This window comes from Trichosurus vulpecula, chromosome 1 (assembly GCF_011100635.1).
Source record: "Trichosurus vulpecula isolate mTriVul1 chromosome 1, mTriVul1.pri, whole genome shotgun sequence".
NCBI lineage: Eukaryota > Metazoa > Chordata > Mammalia > Diprotodontia > Phalangeridae > Trichosurus > Trichosurus vulpecula.
Window position 1 is genome coordinate 49,955,513 of NC_050573.1, and position 19,215 is coordinate 49,974,727.

The following is a 19,215-nucleotide window of genomic DNA, read 5'->3' on the forward strand; positions in this document are numbered from 1 at the left end:
TCTTAGGGTCATAATAGTTAGCATTTATATAGCACTTTAAGGTTTGCAAAATGCCCTTTGCATGTATTATTTTATTTGATTCTCACAACAACCTTGGGAGGGAAGTGCTACTATTATCCCCATTTTACAGATGGAGAAACTGAGCCAGAGTTTAAATGACTTGCCGGGGGTCACACAGCTAGTAAGTATCTGAGGCAGGAACCAAACACAGGACCTCCTGACTCCAACAAGTTGAGTATTCTCTCCACTGTGCCACCTAGTTGCCTAGATTTAGCACTAGAAGGGACCTCAGAAGCTATCTTGTCACTACGCTATTGTTTGAACCCATAAGGAGGTTAAGTGACTTTGCCCAAGTTCTCATATTTATTGAATTGAATGAAGGCTTTTTCCTTGTAGCTTACAAAAACTGACAGTTCTGACTAGGTCCTGGACCACAGTTATATACGAGAGTGGGAACATCTCTCCACTTGTCTCTCCTATTTTCTCTTTCCTCTCTCTCCCTCCTTTCTCCGCTTCCTGTCTTTCTCTCCCCTATCTCCTTTTTCTCCTCCCTTCTTTCTCCTCTCCCTCTATTCTCCCCTCTCTCCCATTTCCCTTCCCTTCTTTCCCTTCTCCCTCTCTTCTCTTCCTTCTCTCTTCTTTCCCCCCTCTCCCCATTTCTCCCTCTCCTCTCTTCTCTTTCCCCTTTCCCTCCTCTCTCCCTTTTCCCCTCCCTTCTTTCTCCTCTCCCTCTCTTCTCTCCTCTCCCCTCTCTCCCATTTCCCTTCCCTTCTTTCCCTTCTCCCTCTCTTCTCTCCCTTCTCTCTTCTTTCTCCCATCTCCCCAATTCTCCCTCTCTTCTCTTTCCCCTTTCCCTCCTTTCTCCCATTTCTCCTCTCCTTCCCCTCTGTCCCCTATCTCCTTATGCTTTCTCCCTTCACCCCTTGCCAATCCTGGGCAACAATAATAAAACCAACCAGGCTGGTATAGTTTCACATAGAGCTGTGCCTGCCACCTATTGACACAAGAAGTTGAAACAGGCTTGCAGCTGCTCCAGGCAATTCTTTGTTAAATAAAATACAACATAGATGTGTGTGTGTGTGTGTGTGTGTGTGTGTGTGTGTGTGAAGAGAGAATGTTGTCTCAGGCCTATTGACAGCACTGACAAATCCAAGACAATTGCAGGGAACTGATCCAGGTCCAGATGACCTCTGAGGTCCCCTCCAGCTCTAGGTTTCTGGTCCTGTGACCTTCCTGGGCCTCAGTTTTCTCATCTGGTCTAGATGGGCTCTGAGGTCCCTTCCAAGTCTAGAGCTGTGGTCCTATGATACTTCTCCAGCCATTGGGCATGAGAAGGGCTTTCCCAGAGAAGGGGACATCCTACGTCTTAAAGCTGAACCACTGATTGATTCTCTTGGACCAGCTGCTCAAGAAAAAAAAATGGTTCATAAGTAGGACAAAACCAGTCACCTGCCTGCCAAGAAAGTCCACCTAGAGGCAGAGCCGAGCCAAGTTCTGAGGAAGCCCAGAAGGAAAAGAAGAGGATGATTGAAAAGGAAAGCAGAGAAGGAGCTGGCCAAGCATGGAGCTGGCCGCCTTCACAGAGCTAGAATGGGAAATGGGCCTGCCTTGAGGACAGCTCCCTTTTCAGGACTGACTGTCCAGCCTGAATTCTCGTGGCTTTCCTGGGGAATCTGTCCAGGACCTTCTGTAGGTTTTCTCCTCTCCTTTCCTGGAGGCCTTCCCTCTCATTCTAGCTGGAATTCCTGTCTTGTTTATCACTGCCGTGCCAGGCAAGCTGCCAAAGCCTTCCTTTTGATTTTTCCAGGCAGCTTCCTTCTCTTTCAGAAAGATGACACAAACTTTGAATTTCAGAAAGTTCTAGACCAATCTCAAGTTATTTTGTATGTGTGCGTTCTTTTTAGATGTATCCATTCAGCTTCTGATTTCTTTGGATCCCTGCTGTCTCAGAGTCAGAAGGAGCCTCAGAGGCCACAGGAGCATCAATTTAGAGTCAGAGGTGACTTTAGACATCATCAAATCCAGGACCCCTTTGCCAGTCAGTCCAATGACTGTCTGCCTTACAGATGGACCCCTTCTCTGAACCATGTTGTTAAATGTATCAAAGAAAACCATAGAATTACAAAGAAAATCAATTACGTTGAAATATTAAATGTTAAAACAAGTTCAAAATATTAAAATAAGTTCATGGACTCTAGCATAAAAGATAGAGCTTGAAGCCTGGAGTCAGGAGGACCTGAATTTAAATGTGACCTAAGGTATGTACTAGCTGTGTGACCTCAGGCCAGTCATTTAACCTCTGCCTGCCTCAGTTTCTTCAAATGGAAAATGGGGTAATAACAGCACCTGCTTCCAAGGGTTGTTGTGCGAATCAAATCAGATAAAAATTTGCAATTACAAAGGAAAGGATGGAAGAAAGAGAAAGAAGGAAAGAAAGAATGAGAAAGATTCTTAGTGCAGTGTCTGGCACATAGTAGGTGCTACATAAATGCTTATTTCCTTTCTTTCTTCCTCCCATCCTCCTGGGAGGTAAATGCTATTATTACCCCTAATTTACAGATAAGGAAACTGAGGCAGAGAAAGGTCAAGTGACTTGTCCAGGGTCACACAGTGTCTAAGGCCCCATTTGAACCCAGATCTTCCAGACTCACAGTGCAACACTATCAGCTACACCCTGTTCTCTCTCACTGGTAGGCAACTTTTGTCTGTCTGTCTGTGTTAAATACAGCCTGGTAAAGTCACCGCCCATCCAGAAAGTGAATATGTTTGATCTAAGACAGGAGGCTCCTCTCTCCTCCAACAAGCCTGTTTAAGGAATAATGTTGTTCACTCTCCATGACACGCAGAGCTGAGAGCCCGTGATAATACCACCACCTGGGCCCCTGGGATTCATCTAATGCCTTTATGTAAATAGGAGCAGCTTGTTTATGTAAAGGACTTAATTTAAGTACTGCACCTAGGGCAGGGCCCAGCATGGGAGGGGCTAGAAGAAGGCTGATCCGAGACAGCGGTAGGGGAGTGGACCCTAGAGGAAGCCAAGAGAGAACCAGGAGGAGAGCAAGGCGAAGATGCACTGAGTGACTATATCAGGGTTACATAGTTAGTTAACAAGTAACAGACGGGATCTGAATTCAGGTATTCCTAACCCCAAGTCCAAAGCTCTGTCCAGTACACCGCACTGTCTCTCTGGGTAGAAAAACCCCCAAACAGGTTAAATAACCAGCTGTATAAGCTTCGTCTCTCAGGCTTCCGTGATGGGTCTTCTGAGCTAAAAACTGTAGGGCGTTCCTTCCATCTCATAACCAGATCTATTTCCCTTTTTCCCTACCTCTCTCATAGCCTCCTCCCTCTATACACACACACACACACACACACACACACACACACACACACACACACACACACACACAGAGCCACCCTCCAAGAATTTCACCTCAGTTCCCATAAACCTCCAGAGCCAGAAACACTGAATCAAAATGACAAGAGATATTGTTTGTATCGCCCAAGTGAGCCTAGTGTTCTGGTAGAACAGAAACTGCCTTGGGCTCTCCAAAGCTGGGGATGTTTTCCATTAGCACCAGAAAACGGCTTCCCTTTGAACCTCAACCAGCTTATCCAAGTAACTCGGCATCACTCGGGGCATCACCTGATGGACTGTACATTCAGCCCTGGGCAGCCAGGAAGGGTGTTTAGACTGTCAGACAGGACGGGGAGGGAGGGACATGAGCCTCCTTCCATGGGCAAGTCCCTGACCTGACTGAGGATGAGAGGTCTGGGCCCTCTAAGGTCCCATCATCCCTGGTCTGGGAGCCTCGGGTCAGCCTGGGACTTACCCAAGAGTCATGCTTCAGGGAGCTCCTGTGGCATCACACCCTTCATGTCCCCAAGAGGCCACAGCACTTAGCTCCACCCGTAGGGGAAAACTTTCCCAAGTATACCTGTGTACTCTCCTCCTCACCCCTCCACCAAATTTGCCCTAAATCCTCAAATTCCTAGTCACAGCCCTGACTACAGAGTATTTCAGCCCTAAAATGACAGAGCTAGTAGGGATCTCAGATGGACCCTCAGAGGCCAGCTAATCCAACCCTCATGTTTTACCCAAGGAAAGACTGTGCCTCCGGGAGGTTATGGAATTTGTTTAAGATTGGTCACCGAAGTAGTGAATGGCCACTCCGTGGATAAAGCACAAGACCTGGAGCCAAGAAGACCTGAGTGCAAATCCCACTTCAGATACACTCTAGCTGTGTGACCCTGGGCAAGTCCCTTAACTTCTGTCTGCCTCAGTTTCCTCACCTATAAAATGTGGATAATAATACTTCCTACCTCCCAGAGTTGTTGTGAGAATCAAAGTAAATAACTTTTATAAAGTATTCTGCAAACTTTAAGGAGTTCTAAGTGCTTATTCAATATGCGTGCCTGGGATGCACCCTCTTCTGCTTCATCCACTGATCTCCCTAATTTCCTTAAAGTCCCAGCTAAAATCCCTTCTTTTACTGGAAGCCTTCCCCCAAACCCCTCTTAATTCTAGGGCCTTCCCCAATTATTATTTATTTATTGTCATTTACATTATTCCCTAATTATAATTTCCTATTTTTTCCATCTATAGCTTGCTTTGTATATATTTGTTTGCATGTTGTCTCCCTATTTAGATTGTAGGCTCCTTGAGGGCAAGGACTTTTGCTTCTTTTTGTATCTTAGCATTTAGCACAGTGCCTGGCACATAGGAATAAATGTTTATATGTTAATTGATAGAAAAGTAGAAGTACCTGCTTCCTTATCCTCCTTCCCCAAATCTCTGGTTCAAAGTTGAATGCTTCACCTGCCTCCCATTTTGGTCCCTGAGAGAACAATCTATTCCCTCTAATGTAGTAGCAATTAGATTTGAAGACTTTCCCACTAAGAAGAGAGAAAAATCGATGTCTCAGAGCGGCCACCAAGAAAATGGCAGGTATTTTGTACTGGTCAGAAAAGCATGTTTCCTTCTCAGCAGGGAAGTCACTTAACCTCTATTTGCCTCAGTTTCCTCATCTATAAAACGACAATAGTAATAAATAATACTTACTTCCCAGGGTTGTTGTGAGGATCAAATGAGGGAATATTTGTAAAGTGTATAGCATGGTGCCTGGCACACAGCAGGCATCTGATAAGTGCTTGTTTTCTTCCTTCTTTCCTCAGCATTTATTCCTGGCCAAATGAATGCCACAGGGCAGAAGATCTGATTATGACCTCTCCCCACCCTACTCCAGCCCAGTCAGAGCTCACAAAGTACTGTATTTGGACTACTGATCCACGTATGGTCTTTGGTCATTTTTCAGTTGTGTCTGAGTCTTCGTGACCCCGTTTGGGGTTGTCTTGGTAAAGATATTGGAGTGATTTGCCACTTCTTTCTCCAGCTTATTTTACAGATGAGGAAACCGAGGCAAACAGGATTGAGTGACTTATCCAGGGACACCTAGCGAGTAAGTGTCTGAAGCTGGATTTGAACTCAGGAAGATGGAGTCTTCCTGATTCCAGGCCCAACACTCTATGCACTATGGCGCCACCTAACTGTTCAGGGTTACAAAGAGAGCAAGGGGCTGATCTGGGATTCAAACCCAGGCCTCTAACTCTGAATCCAGCCTTTTCCCACTAAATCCCTGCCCCTGACATTTGAGGCTCAAGAAGTCAGTCTTTTAGGGAATATAGAGAGAATGTGCCCAGGCTAACAGAGCTAGCAAGAGGGAACTGGTTGGAATGGGAGAAGAATAGTGAGCTAGAGAAGCCAGGCAATGGTAGAAAATGGTGGCCCCAGGGGTAGAGAGGGAATCAGACAGGTGGGAAAAGCACAGCCAGACAGGTGAGTGACAGAGGGCAATCTAGAAGGGCAGCCAGGCTGGGAAGGGGTAGGGTGCAATGTGGGAGGACAGTCAGGTGGGGAAGAGATAGGGAACAGTCTAGAAGGACAGCTGGGTGAGGAAGGGGTAGGGTGCAATGTGGGAAGACAGTCAAGTGGGGAAGAGATAGGGAGTGGTGTGGAAGGACAGCCAGGCAGGGTTGGGGAGAGAGGAGATGAGCTTGGGGAGCCAGGCAGGGGAAGGCACCAAGCAAGAAGCCAGTCCCTTGAAAGGCCAGCAGCCAGGGGTACTCACTCAAGCATTGCAGCCCATTCCGACTGAGCAGGGGTTTGCCACACAGGGAGCAGTTGATGCAGCTGGAGAAAGTCCCTGGCACTAACTGGTGACCATTTATGCTTTTCCACTTTTCCCTCGGCTCTATCTCTTTCTGTTGTTCTTTATTCTTACCCTGAGGAAGGAAGGAAGGAAGGTCTTAGACCTGGTCAGAGGAGCATAGTTTTAGAACTGAGCTGCCTTCTTTTTACAGATGAGACGACCAGGGGAGCTGATGGTGCAGCAGATAGAACACTGGGTCTAGAGTCAGGAAGACTGGGTTCACCATTTATGGAAAGAGCCCTCTGTGTCAAGTGTATATCACAGTTTTGTGGATTGCAGATCAGAGCGCACTTGAGAGGCCATTACAACACTTTCATTTTATACATGAGGAAACTGAAGACCAGAGAGGGCGTGGCTTCTCCAAGGACACAGAGTTGGGCAGAGTCAGAATTTGAATCCAGGTCCCTGGACTCTAGATCCAGAGCTCTTTGTATTTGATTATATTGAGAATAGCCTTGCAGAAAATAGGACCCTGAGGGAAGAAAATACCCACAGAGGCCCTAGTAGACCCTTGGGGTGCTTTATGGAGAGGGTGGGGATTGAGCTGGGGGCTACCTAAGGGGCATGGGTGTGTGAGGACCTGGGCAGCTCCTCTCTGGTCCCCTGATACTGGCCAGCTCCCATCAGAACCTGGACAGCTCATGCCCAGTTCGGGCCAGCATACTGCCGACTGATACCCAGTTCCAGCTGGGTGATAGAGCCAGGCTCTCCGTCCTTACCTTGTCCTTCTGCCGGCAGCCAGTCACTCGGCTTCTCAGGGAGCTCAGTCTTCGCTTCACCTTGGTTCCCTTTTCGTTCTTTTCACTCTTCCCATCATCTTCCTTCCTGAATCAGGATCCCCAGCAGAGTCCAGGTCAGGGGATCAGAAAAGCCCAGGAGGCTCAAGCCAGGAGAATTGGGTTGGTCCTGTCTATCAGATCCCTGGCTGGGTCAGTTCCTCTACTTCCAGCTGCTGGGACTGGGGCCTGCGGGCTCTCCCCAAAGCCCATTAGAACAGCTGGTGGGTGTCTCACCTCCCACTTCCCATGTCCTTGGTTAGAACTTCTTGTGATACCAGGCTCATTCCCAAGAACATTCTCCCCCAGACCCCCCATGCTGCAAAGCCAGCTGTGAGCTACAGCCATTAGCACTGGCCTCATCCTGGGATTCCTTCCCAAGCTGGGTGCTCGGTTGATGCCAGATCTCCCCCCACCCCCTCACATACTCACTCACTGGACAGGAACTCAAACCAAGTTAAGTTCTGCTGGGAATCCCCGGGGTCATCCCCTAAGTGAGCCCTTTGCTTCGCCCTGTGCAGGTCAAATAGAACAGCCCAGCTTAGCACCTTTGAAGGAAAGCCTTAGATTCTAACCAGGTCTGGGCAACATTGCCCTGGTCGGCATCTCTCTCCATCTGCTGCATGTATCTGCTCAAACACCAACTCCCTCACCTGTCCTCTCTTCCAGATATCCAGCAGGTGGGATGCCCACATCTTTCCAGGTGTGTGAAGCGATTTGTCCAGGCCTGAGCTGCCTGACACCTCCTCTACTTCCCCACTTGGAGACGCCCTGCCTAGGCCCTTCCTTACCCTCCTGACTCTACTTCTGAATCTCAGGACTTGGTCCCATGGTCCCTCAGGACCATGCCCCAGCTACCTTTCACCCTGGAGCTTCCTTCAGTGCCTGGGACCTCCTGTGCCCCTGAAGCCCTCTTACCCTGGACCATCCAGTCCCTTTCTCCCATTGGAGAATTTCTCCCAGGAGATGCCATTTTGGGAAGGAGCCCAGGCTGACCAACCTTCTACTTCTAACTTTCTGGACTTTGATACTGTCCCCTCATGGAGGTACCTTCCCCCTCTTGTCAGCTTCCTTTTGTGTGTTTTCTCCCACTAGAATGTCAGCTCCTTGAGGGCAGGGACTATCTTTTTGCTTCTATTTCTATCTCTAGCACTTAGCTCAGTGCCTGGCATACAGTAAGCATTTAATAAATGCTTATTGCCTTGCCTTGCCAAGCCTCTGATATAGCATCTGGACTGCCAACAACCGCTCTCTCCATCAGGAAAAGTAAAGCTAGCATTGAACTTGTAGCCAGAAAACCTGAGTTCAAATCTCAGCTCTGCTACATACTACCTATGTGATTTTAAGGAAAGTCGTTTAGCCTTTCTGGGCCTCTATTTCCTCAGATGTAAAACTGACCGGGTTGGACCAGGTGACCTTTAAGGTCCCCTGTGGTTCTGTATGTTAGGATCCCATGACTGGGACACTCCCCTAAACAGAACCCACTCATTCTTCAAGGCCTATCACTTCTTCCTCTCTCCTCCTTCCTAGTACCAGGGAGCCTAGATGGGCTCTAAATTCTTTAGCCTTGAATTCCAAGAAAGTCATATGACACTTCTGGGCAGTCTCTGCCTCTTCATGCCTTCTCCAGACCCCATGCATTCATTCAGGCTGTGTTCCATGCATGCTGTGGACTCCATCCTCATCTCTGCCTGCCCAAGAGGGCATCCTCTTCCTTCAAGGCCCAGCTCAGGTACCCACGTCCTCCATGAAGCGTTCCCTGATTCCTGCCAGCTAAAGAAGATCTTTTTCTCTCCTCAAATGTTCCCAGAGCCCTTTGTCTGGATCTCTTCTTGGTCCCCAGTATACTTTCCCTTGGAGCCAGGCTTACTCTTGTAAGGGAATTGAGCTTATAGAAGGCATCTCTGTAGCCCAAGTACCTAGCACAGAGCCTGGGTATAGAGGTGGCACTTAATAAATACATACTGAAATGGAAATGGAAAGAATCGCACAAAAAATTTAAAAGTGAATGTTATAAAACTATAATGAACTAACATGTGAAAATGTTTTGCATGACTACATATGTATAAACTATATCAAATTGCTCACCTTCTCAATGGGGGTGGAGTGGGGAGGGAGAAAGGGAGAGAATTTGGAACTCAGTTTTTGTAAAATGCATGTTAAACAATTGTTTTAAGTGTAATTGGGAAAAAATATTAAATTTTTAAAAATCCATAATGAACAAGCATGATTCAAAAGTAGAGATAGGAGAAGGCACCGTTACCCACCCTTTAGCAGTGGAGAGAAGTCCACAAAGGTTGTACATTGTACAACTTTTTGGACTTTTCTTGATGCACTGATCAGTTATGTTGATTTTCTTTCCTCTTTCTTTTTCTCTTTAAAAACAGTATTTGTTATATGGGATGACTCTATGGGGGAGAAGGAGAGTACTGCGGAAATTATGGAGATAGGGAAAAACAAAAGACGTCAATAAAAATGAATTTTTCAAAAAAGAAAAAAAAATCTTTGAATAGAACTGAATTCTGGCTTTGATATTCTAGAGCCATAGAAAGAATACTGGATTCAGAGTTGAAGGATCTAGGTTCAGATTTCAGCCCTGGTGCTTGCTTACTACATGCGTGATCCTGGCCATTGCCTTTCACCTCAGTTTCTTCAACTGTAAAATGAGGGGGTTGGGCAAGATGATGTCTAAGGTCCTTTCCAGCTCTAAATCCACATTCCCTACAAGGCCTTTCCATATGACCAGGTGACTTCAGCCTGCAGAGAGCAATCTCCCCCTTCTCTGAAATCCGGCCAACACTGATTCTGCCCCAAAGAGCTTAACTTCTGATCATACATTACAAATATTCTCCAATTGTTTTATATAGGGTTACAGTGATTTAGAACTGGAAGGGACTGTTGAGGTCATTCCCATTTTGCAGATAGAAAAACTGAGGCCCAGAGAAGGGAAGTGACTTGCCCAGGATCACACACTGAGACAGGCTCAGAGCTGGGTTTAGAACCCAATAACGCTCATTCGCAAATACTGACTGGGCACGCACTAGGTGCCAGGGGCTTACAGGGGATCCAGAGATGTCAACAGCCAGTCCCTGCCCTCGTGACTCTTGCAAGTCTAGTCTGATGCGATGAGACAAAACCCGAATAGCATTATGGGGCCCTATGTGAGTAAGTTCTGAACAGCTGGTATCAGTAGGTATTAGGAAGACAACTGCTGAGGAGGGAATAACCTGGGAGGGCTTCATGGAGGAGGTGAGACTAGAGAGCTGAGCCACACTGTGAAGGATGGGCAGATCTGGAGAGGTAGAGAGGAGTGAGGAGGAGATCCCAAGTGGGGCGGCTAGTGGGGCATGAGCAAAAGCACGGGGCGTGTGCCATGGCAAGCGGTGAGAAGACCAGCCCGGTCTGTGCCCCTGGAGATCTTAGGTGGGCACCAGAGAAGATGTGCTGAGCTGATGTCAGGCCCCTCTGAACCCTAACTAGAGGATCCTATGTTGTGACTCGGAGATGGAAGTCACAGGATGTTAAAGCTGGGAGGGGCCTTGGAATCACCCAACCCAATCCCTTCATTTTGCAGATGGAGAAACTGAGGCCCAGAGAGGGGGAGGGACCTGCCCAAGGGCACACACACAGACAGATACACACACACACACACACACACACACACACAGATACACACATACACACACACGCAGACACACACAGACACACTCAGACACACACAGACAAATACACACACACACACACACACACACACACACACACACACAGAACTAGCACTTGAGCTGAGAAGCTGAGACTTGACCCCAAGTCTCTTGGCTCCCAAGTCTCAGCATCCTTTCCATTACATTCTGCTAACCATAGCTCAGAAAGCAAAAAAAAAAAAAGTCCTGAGCATGAACTAGGGTCAGGTCACGTCCAAATTCTGGGTCATCTTCTCCCTGGAGTAGCCTAGCAGGGCACTAGCCTGAGGTCCGGGGGCCTTAAGAATACTGACATACTCACCCGTGATACTGCTTGAGCTCGTGGAGGACTTGCTGGACAATCAAGCTAGAGCAAGACACAGAGAGAATGACACACGGGTTTATCCCAAGTGATGCCCCATATGGATAATGTGGGAATAGATTTTGCATGACTTCATGTGTATAATTGATATCATATTGCTTGTGTTTTATTTTTTTTTAAATTGGATTAAGTGACTTGCCCAGGGTCACACAGCTAGTAAGTGTCTGAGGCCAGACTTGAACTCAGGTCTTCCTGATTTCAGGGCTGGTGCTCTATCCACCGGGCCACCTAGCTGCCTCTGCTTGCCTTTTCAATGGGTGGGAGAGGGGCTGGAGGGAGGGAGAGAATCTGGAACTCAAAAATTTTTTAAGTGAATGTTAACATAAAGCATACTTTTTTAAAGTGATACCTGTGACTTGGGATATCTGAATCTATGTACTTTGGTCAATCTGAGCTTTTGTGTGTTTGTATATCAATCAATCAAGTATGTATTAAGCACCTATTATGTGCCAACCATTGGACTTCGTGCTGGAGGTACAAATTAAAAAATGAAACGGTCCCTGCCCTCAGAGAACTTACACTTTGTTAGAGGAATAGGAACATAAGAGTATATGCAAATGTTCTTATATGAACATAAGAATGTGTGCAAAATAAATACAAGGTTGTTGTTGAGTCATTTCAGTAGTGTCTGACTCTCCACGACCCATTTTTGTTTTTGTTTTTTGGCAAAGATACTGGAGCGGTTTGCCATTTCCTTCTCCAGCTCATTTTACAGATAAGGAAACTGAGGCAAACAGGGTTAAGTGACTTGCTCAGGGTCACCCAGCTAGTAAATGTCTGAGGCCAGATTTGAACTCATGAAGATGAGCCTTCCTGATTCCAAGCCCAGTGCTTTATCCACTTCATCACCTAGCTTCCCTAAATATAAGGCATTTGTAAATAAATAAAAGGTGAGGGGGTGTAGCACTAGTAGCTGGGAGAAAGGATGGAGATGTCAAGAAAGTCTTTGAGTTGAGCTTTGAAGGAAACTAGGGAAGGCATTCTAGGCATGGGGGACAGCTTGTGCAAAGGCACGCAGATGGGAGCTAGAGAACCATGTGTGAGGAAAGTGTGTCTGGATCCCTGGATATGTCTATGTCTTTGTGTCCCTGCTTGTGGTCTCTGCCTCCTATGTTCTTAGGGCCTAAAGTCTCAGGGGCCAGGTTGGAAATTTCATTAGGACTGCCCTGGTGTCTGACTGGGCCTCCTAGGTGTCTGTTTGCTTAAAATTTTTGCATCAATATTCATTAGAGAAATTGGCCTGTAGTTTTCTTTTTCTGCTTTGGCTCTTCCTAGTTTAGATATTAGCACCATATTTGACTGCTTTAAAAAAAAAAGTGGAGTGACAGGGAGAAGGTAAAGGATTCATGGTACACGGTATATCAGAGCTGGAAGAGGTTATAGGGATGATCACATGTGCTGCCCTTACTTGATGGGAGATTAAACAAACCAAAGCTGTTTGTTGACTGACTGAACAGACAGGGGAAGGGTCTTGCCCATGACCAAAGACCATATTAGAAAATGGAAGATTAGCTACGAAGAGCTACTGCTCAATAAGTGGTTTACCTGCTGCCCCATCCTTTCTCCCCACCCAAACTCATCTTGTCACTTGGGCAGGCAGAACACACGGCTCAACCCTCAGGTACCTTCTTCTCCCCTTTTCTCTGGACTATTTAAAATCAGGGGTACTCACACATGATCAGGGGACACGTGGTCTTTTTCTGCTCTTTCCAGCATAGGGGGTTCGATACCTAGAATAGAACACAAAATGAACACAAAACACAAAGAAATAGGTTCCAAGCTCCCAAGATCTAGTCCTCACCCACTCCCTGCCCTGTGTGATACCAATACTGAATGTTTCTGGCCCCATGGCTGTTTGTGGCCTGACCACCTGCTTAACCCCTTTTGTCACAGGATGGGGGAAAGTAAGTGAAGGTCCATAGGGCCCCAGCCAAGAGAAAAGATGAAACATGAGAGCAAATAGAAAAAAGAGAGAAACAGAGGTATGTGGGAAAGAAGCAGAGAACCCACAGGAAGGGAAGGTGCACAGGAGAGGCAGACGCAGCCAGAGATAGATGGAATGACAGAGAAAAAGGAAGGGACCCAAAATGAGCTACGGTGGCGTGAGACAAAGAGAGCTAGAATAGGTGAATGTGGGGAGTTCCCTAATCAACCTGATAACGGTGGGGAGCCTTTGTTTGGGATTTTCCCTGTAACCTTCCTATGCAGCAGGAGTTCTTACCTTTTTTGTCATGGACTCCTTGGACAATCTGGTGAAGCCTATGCACCCCCACCCCTTTGCAGAATCATGTTTTTAAATGCACAAAATAAAAATACACAGGATTACAAGAGAAACCAGTTATCTGGAAATAAAGATGTATTTTTTTCCATTCCAGTTCATGGATCTCCCTGAAATTAAGCCATCCTTGGACCTAGGTTCAAGTCTCACCTCTGACACCTCACCTCTCACCTCTGATGGGCTATGTAACCCTGGGCAAGTCACTTAATTTCTCAATGCCCCAACAGCTTTCTAAGACTATAAATTGTAATTACCTGCATTAGGAGAAGGAGTTCCCTAAGCCCAGTGAAATCACAGGTCCCTATCTCCTAGGGAGGATTTGGACAAACCCCTTAGCTTCAAAGAAACTCATGGAAGATAGATCTGTGATCAAGGATGAGCTGGTTGGCTTGGTTCATTATGGGAGGAGTTGTACCTTTGTTACTGGTCTGTAAAAAGGGAGTTTCCCCATCAAAGATTTGGTCTTTTCCTTTGTTTCTCCTTTTGGAGGAGTTATTACTGCTACAGAGCTGACCTGGGTCCTAGGAGGAGCTGCTTCCTTCTGGGACCCATGAATATAATATCATCATGAGATCTGCCCTAAGAATAGAGTTCTAGACTCTACATTCCCAGTTAGCATTTTAGAGGGAGGCCACAGCTAGGAAGAGGAGTACCCTGGGAACTCCTTAACTGCAGCTTCTTGAATGGAGGCAGATTTTCTGGGCAGTATGATCCTAGAATCTAGCCTTTGAGGGAGAGAAGAGTATTTTTACTGGATAGCACCAGACTCCAGGTTGCTTCAATGGCCACCCAAGTTTTAAAGCTCCAGAATCCAGTCCTCTAGAAAGAGAAGGGGGTAGTTTGAGGTCAACACCACCAACTCCAAGTTCTCTCTTAAATAATTCCAAGTTTTAGAATTTGGGATTCAACTTTTTTGGTGGAAGAAATGGGGTTCCTGAGCTGTGCCAACCTCTTGGGGAGGGAAGGATTGGGCACTTGACCCTTTCAAGAGAGTAGAGCAGCAGGGGGGCCATAACACGGGACAGCAAAAGATGTGGCAGCAAGGTGGTAAAGTGGCTAGAACATCTGCCCTATAGTCAGGAAGACCCAAGTTCAAATCTGGCCTCAAACGCCTAAGAGCTGAGTGATCCTGGGCCAGTCATCTAACCTCGGCTGGCCTCGGTTTCCTCGTCTGTAAAATGACTATAATAACAGCACCTACCTCCCAGGGTTGTTGTAAGGGTGAAAACAAGATAATATTTATAAAGAGCTTTGCAAATCTCAAGGTGCCACCTACATGCTGGCTATTATTATAATAAGTCTGCCCTCTGTTACTATGAATTGTCTGAACGGTACAAGTTCAATGGGAAAGTGGCTTGCTTCTCTAGGGATTCCAAAGGTTTGGGGGTTTTTTCCCCCCTTCTGGGAGAGTTCAAGTTTCCATAAGTCTAGATAACTCTATAAGCCTCTGGGGTGAAAGGGAGACTTCCTTGAAATAATAATGAAAACAGTTCGCATTTATATAGGACTTTAAGGTTTGAAAAGCTTTTTATAAATATTATCTAATTTGATCCTCACAGGAACCCGGGGAGACAGGTGCTGTTATTTATCCCCATTTTATAGATAAGAATACTAAGGCTAAAAGAAACTAAGTGATTTGCTTAGGGTCATCCATCACTAATAACGATCCAAGGTGGGACTCCCACTTAGGTCGTCTCGACTCAATCCCTTGTCCCTCCTTGCTGCTGAATGTCAGAGAATTTCCTCTCTAGCAACCCCAGGGGAATCTGAAGTACAATACTGGAGTCTGGAGGATTTGGGACTTCAGGAAAAGGTAGGACTCATCAGAGAGGGAGGAAGACTGACTATGCGCTGCTATGATTCCTCTATATATTTTCTTCATTTTTTGGTGGAGATCGAACTTGGGTTGTTTTATACCTGACATAAGCATTGCTACTCTGAGTATTTGTAGGAGGCCCGAGACCTGAATCTGTGGACACCTAGAGGTGAACTGTTTTTAGGGTACATTCTAATATTTTCCAAAGGGAACTCTGGGTGGGGACAAAATGAAGCAAAGAGAATGAGAATTTGGAGCTGTCTCCAAGGTGGAGTCCAGTCCATGGAAAGCTTGGGGTATTGGGCTGTAGGTTATACCCACAAAGAAAGAGAACCCACCCACCCCCCAAAGAAACAATACAGAAAAGGAAGTGGGGGGGGAGGGAGGGAGGGAGGAAGGGAGGGAGGGAGGGAGAGAGAGAGAGAGAGAGAGAGAGAGAGAGCGAGCCATCTGCACAGAGAAAAAAACCAGGCAGAGATACATAGACATACACAAACACAAAGGGACAGACAGAATGAGAGATACACATGCAGAAAGAGACAGGGAAATACAGGGAGACTGAGAGGGACAAATGTAGATAAAGAAAGCTAGAAAAGGGGAAAAAGAGAGACAGCAGAATCACAGGCTTATGACTTAAACGTGATTAGAGGTGCTCAGAGGCAGCCACACACAGTACAGGAGAAGCAGTGGATGTCCCTGGGGTACTGGGAGATGGAGAGGCAGTAGAAGAAGAGGAAATCTTTCTGTATGTCCCTTCTCCCTCTGTGAACAAGCCCTCAGCCCCTTCACCTGGTCCCTGGATAGTCGGACCCTGGATCTGATCAGGAGTACCTGAATGGGATTTTTACCCAGTCACATACTGCTTCAAACCCGAACATCTGGGATGCCCTTCCCCCAGGCGGTCTGTTTTCCCTGAAAGAGCTGAGGAGTCTCCAACTGAGGTAGGTCTGGCTAAATCCTCATATATTCTCCTTAGGTAGATAATATTTTTTTTTAAATGATGAAGCAGGAGCTGGAGTTACCAAGTGGACCAAACCTTGGGCCCTTACACTCATCCTCTGTCAAACAGGAAGTCCCTTGGGCTCCCCCTCTCCGGTCCTGCCCATGGGAAAGGGACAGTTTACAGATTGGTGGGTAGAGAGAAGGAAGCCTGAGTCAAAGCCATGTTGCAGACAATGTCCCCTGAGAGATACCCCACCTCCCCCAATAGTGCAAAACAAACCTTGGGCAGCTGGAATGGAAACCTCCAGGTTCTGAGTGATTCTTGAGGGAGAAACCATATCACCAGTTTGGGGAACAGACCTTGACCTGAGCCTCTTCCAAGAACTGTTGAATTCCTGCAGGGATTAGATATCTCAGTGAGGAGAATCAGGGACTGAAAAAACAATCTCAGGATGGAAAAAGCCTTCCAAGAGGGAGAAGCATCTTAGAGAGCACCCAGCCCAAACTCTTCCTGTTACCAAGCAGGAAACTGACCCAGAGATGAGAAGGAGATACTTGCTCAGGGTTCCATAGCTGGGCCAGGGTACTTGGAGAAGCTGTCAGGTATCCTTGGGGCAATGTCCCAGGCCCCAAAGATGTAGCTGATAGAGCACAGTTCCATGCTTCCCAAGAAGTCTTTCTAACTCATTCTTGGGCTATGATCTAGAAAAGATGGGGGCATTCACAACATCTCAATGACGTTCCATGGCTGAAGCCTAATTGGAGAGACCTTGTGGGGAAGAGGACCCAGCCTGACCCAGAGTCTGCTGAAGGGGTAGGCCCAGAGAGGCTTTTTATACCCAACCCCAACACCAGCATCCTGACTGGCCAGCCCCCTTGAATTAGGAGTATAAGATGTATGTATTTAACATAATTGTATTGAAAAAAAAGCCCGCCCCTACAACTTGGTTTTCATGTCTCTTCCAATTACGAAATTCCGTGATTCTTGGGAGTTATTACAATTATTAATAAACATTTGATAAGCACCTTCTACATACAGAGAGGCAGTGTGGTTTAGTGCATAGAGAACCAGTCTATGAGTAAGAAGCCCTGAGTTCATGACTCATACTGGCTGTGTGATGTAGGCAAGCCATCCCCATCCAGTGCCCAGTGCGCCTCCAAGACTATAAATGAGGGGGGGTGTTGTATGGTACTGATCTGGTAGAGGGAATTTCCTCACTGGAAGTTACCTACACCAGCCAAATTACAGGTCAGGGGCAAAAACTGTGCACTATGGAACTAGGGGACATGTAAAGTCTCCTGGAGTTCCTAGCCTAGCACTGTTTGGAAGACAACGGTTGGTGGAATCATGGCACGGTGATTTTGCCCAAAGATTCATTCCCTTGATCATTGGTAGTCTGGGAGAATAAACGCAATGAAAGGGGGATCTGAGGAAACATTCCAGGGGAGGGAGATGAAGAAATCAGAGGCCCTTAATTCAACAACTCTTAGCCCCTGCAGGAATCACAGAATCTCACAGTTGGAAGGGAATTTGGAGGCCAACTAGTCCAACCCAGAACTAAAGAAGAATCCCTCCTACAACCTCATTGACAAATGGCCATCCCTCCTCTGCCTGAAGACCTCCAGTGATCCCTTTGGAGGCAGCCCAGGCTGCTTTGGGGCAGCTCTAATTATTAGGAAGATTTTCCTTACATGGAGTCAAAATCTGCCTCTCGGCATCTGCCTCCACTTTCTCACCTCTCACTACAACCCGGCTTCCGACTTCACCCTTCAACTGAAATGGCTCTTTACAAAATGACCGGTGATCTCTTCATTGCCAAATCTAGTGGCCTCTTCCCAGTCCTCAACCTTCTTGACTCCTTTAAAGCCCTGAACTCTGTCTACCCCCCTCTGCTCTTGGTAATCCTCTCCTTTCTGGGTTTTGCATCACTGATTTCTTTTGAGTTTTCCTTATATCTGTCTGACCATTCATTTCACCCCTTGCAAGATTTGCTACCATGCTGCATCCCCTAATTGTGGGTACTTCTCAGGGCTTTGTTCTCCACCCTCTTTCCTCTTCATACTCTATCACCTGGGTGATTTCATCAGCTCCCAGGATTCAATAATCCTCTCTATGCAGATGACTCTCATATTTATATATCCAACCCCAGTCTCTTTCCTGACCTCCAGTTTCACATCATATTGTATATTTAGAACAGCAATCCAATACTGAAACTCAACATGTCCAAAATTCATTTCTTCCTCTCCCACCAGCCCACCTCTTTTCTGAACTTCCTTATTTCTGGAAAGGGTACCACCATCTTTCCAATCACACAAGATCAAAGCCTCAGGGAGAGGAGGGTGAGAGGGAGAGGAGAGGGAGTCATCTCTGAAGCCCCACTTCCACTCACCCTATAGATCTAATCAATTGCCTTTTGCCATTTTTATCTACACAACCCTTCTCACCTCCATTCCTTTCTTTCCACTATGTCACCCACCACCTCAGTTAAGGCCCTTATCACCTCTCACCTGGACTATTTCAAAAGTCTCCTATTTGGTCTCCCTGTCACAAATCTCTCCTCACGCCAATCCAACCTCCAAATATCAAAGTGATTTTCCTAAATAAATTCCAATGGTTCCCTATTACTTCTAGGATCAAATATAAACTTCTGTCTGGGAATTTAAAGCCCTTCACAGACTGGCCCCCTTCTACCTTTCCAGTCTTATTACACCTTACTCTCCTCTAGACATTCTGTGTTTCTGCCAGGTTGGCCATCTTACTATCCCTCACACATCTTCCCTCTCTGTACCTCTGCACTGGCTATCCCCCACACCTGGAATGCCCTCCTTCCTCATCTCTGCCTTATGGAATCCCTGGCTTCCTTCAAGATTTAGCTCAAATATGACCACCTTCAAGAGAGGATTCTCTGTCCCTCCAGGCTTGGATGAATTTGTATACAACCCTAATGGGGCCATTTCTAGTGTTCCTGGTCTATATCAGCCACTGGACCCAGATGGTTCAGGAGGAGAAAGGGAGGCTGGTGACCTTGCACAGCCCTCCCTCACTTAAATCCAACTTACTTGTATGTCATGGCATCACTACCCAGTTGTCAGGGTCCCCTCTGAGAACAATGACAAACAATGATGACAGTA

General features: G+C 46.6%; 1 protein-coding gene across 2 annotated transcripts in view; it reads right to left on the bottom strand.

The window, feature by feature from the left end:
• Positions 1-19,215, bottom strand: part of ARHGEF18 (Rho/Rac guanine nucleotide exchange factor 18) — a 111,164-nt gene that overhangs the window by 64,158 nt on the left and 27,791 nt on the right. The window contains exons 5-10 of one of the 2 annotated variants that reach the window (XM_036756198.1): positions 16,364-16,478; positions 12,720-12,777; positions 10,988-11,032; positions 7,418-7,498; positions 6,929-7,034; positions 6,129-6,282 (exon numbers count right to left, since the gene is read on the bottom strand). In XM_036756198.1, coding sequence (XP_036612093.1) covers positions 6,129-6,282; positions 6,929-7,034; positions 7,418-7,498; positions 10,988-11,032; positions 12,720-12,777; positions 16,364-16,478 — 559 coding nt within the window. Of the gene's footprint in view, positions 1-6,128; positions 6,283-6,928; positions 7,035-7,417; positions 7,499-10,987; positions 11,033-12,719; positions 12,778-16,363; positions 16,479-19,215 lie in introns of those variants that run through there. The other variant, XM_036756228.1, reaches the window with a different exon arrangement.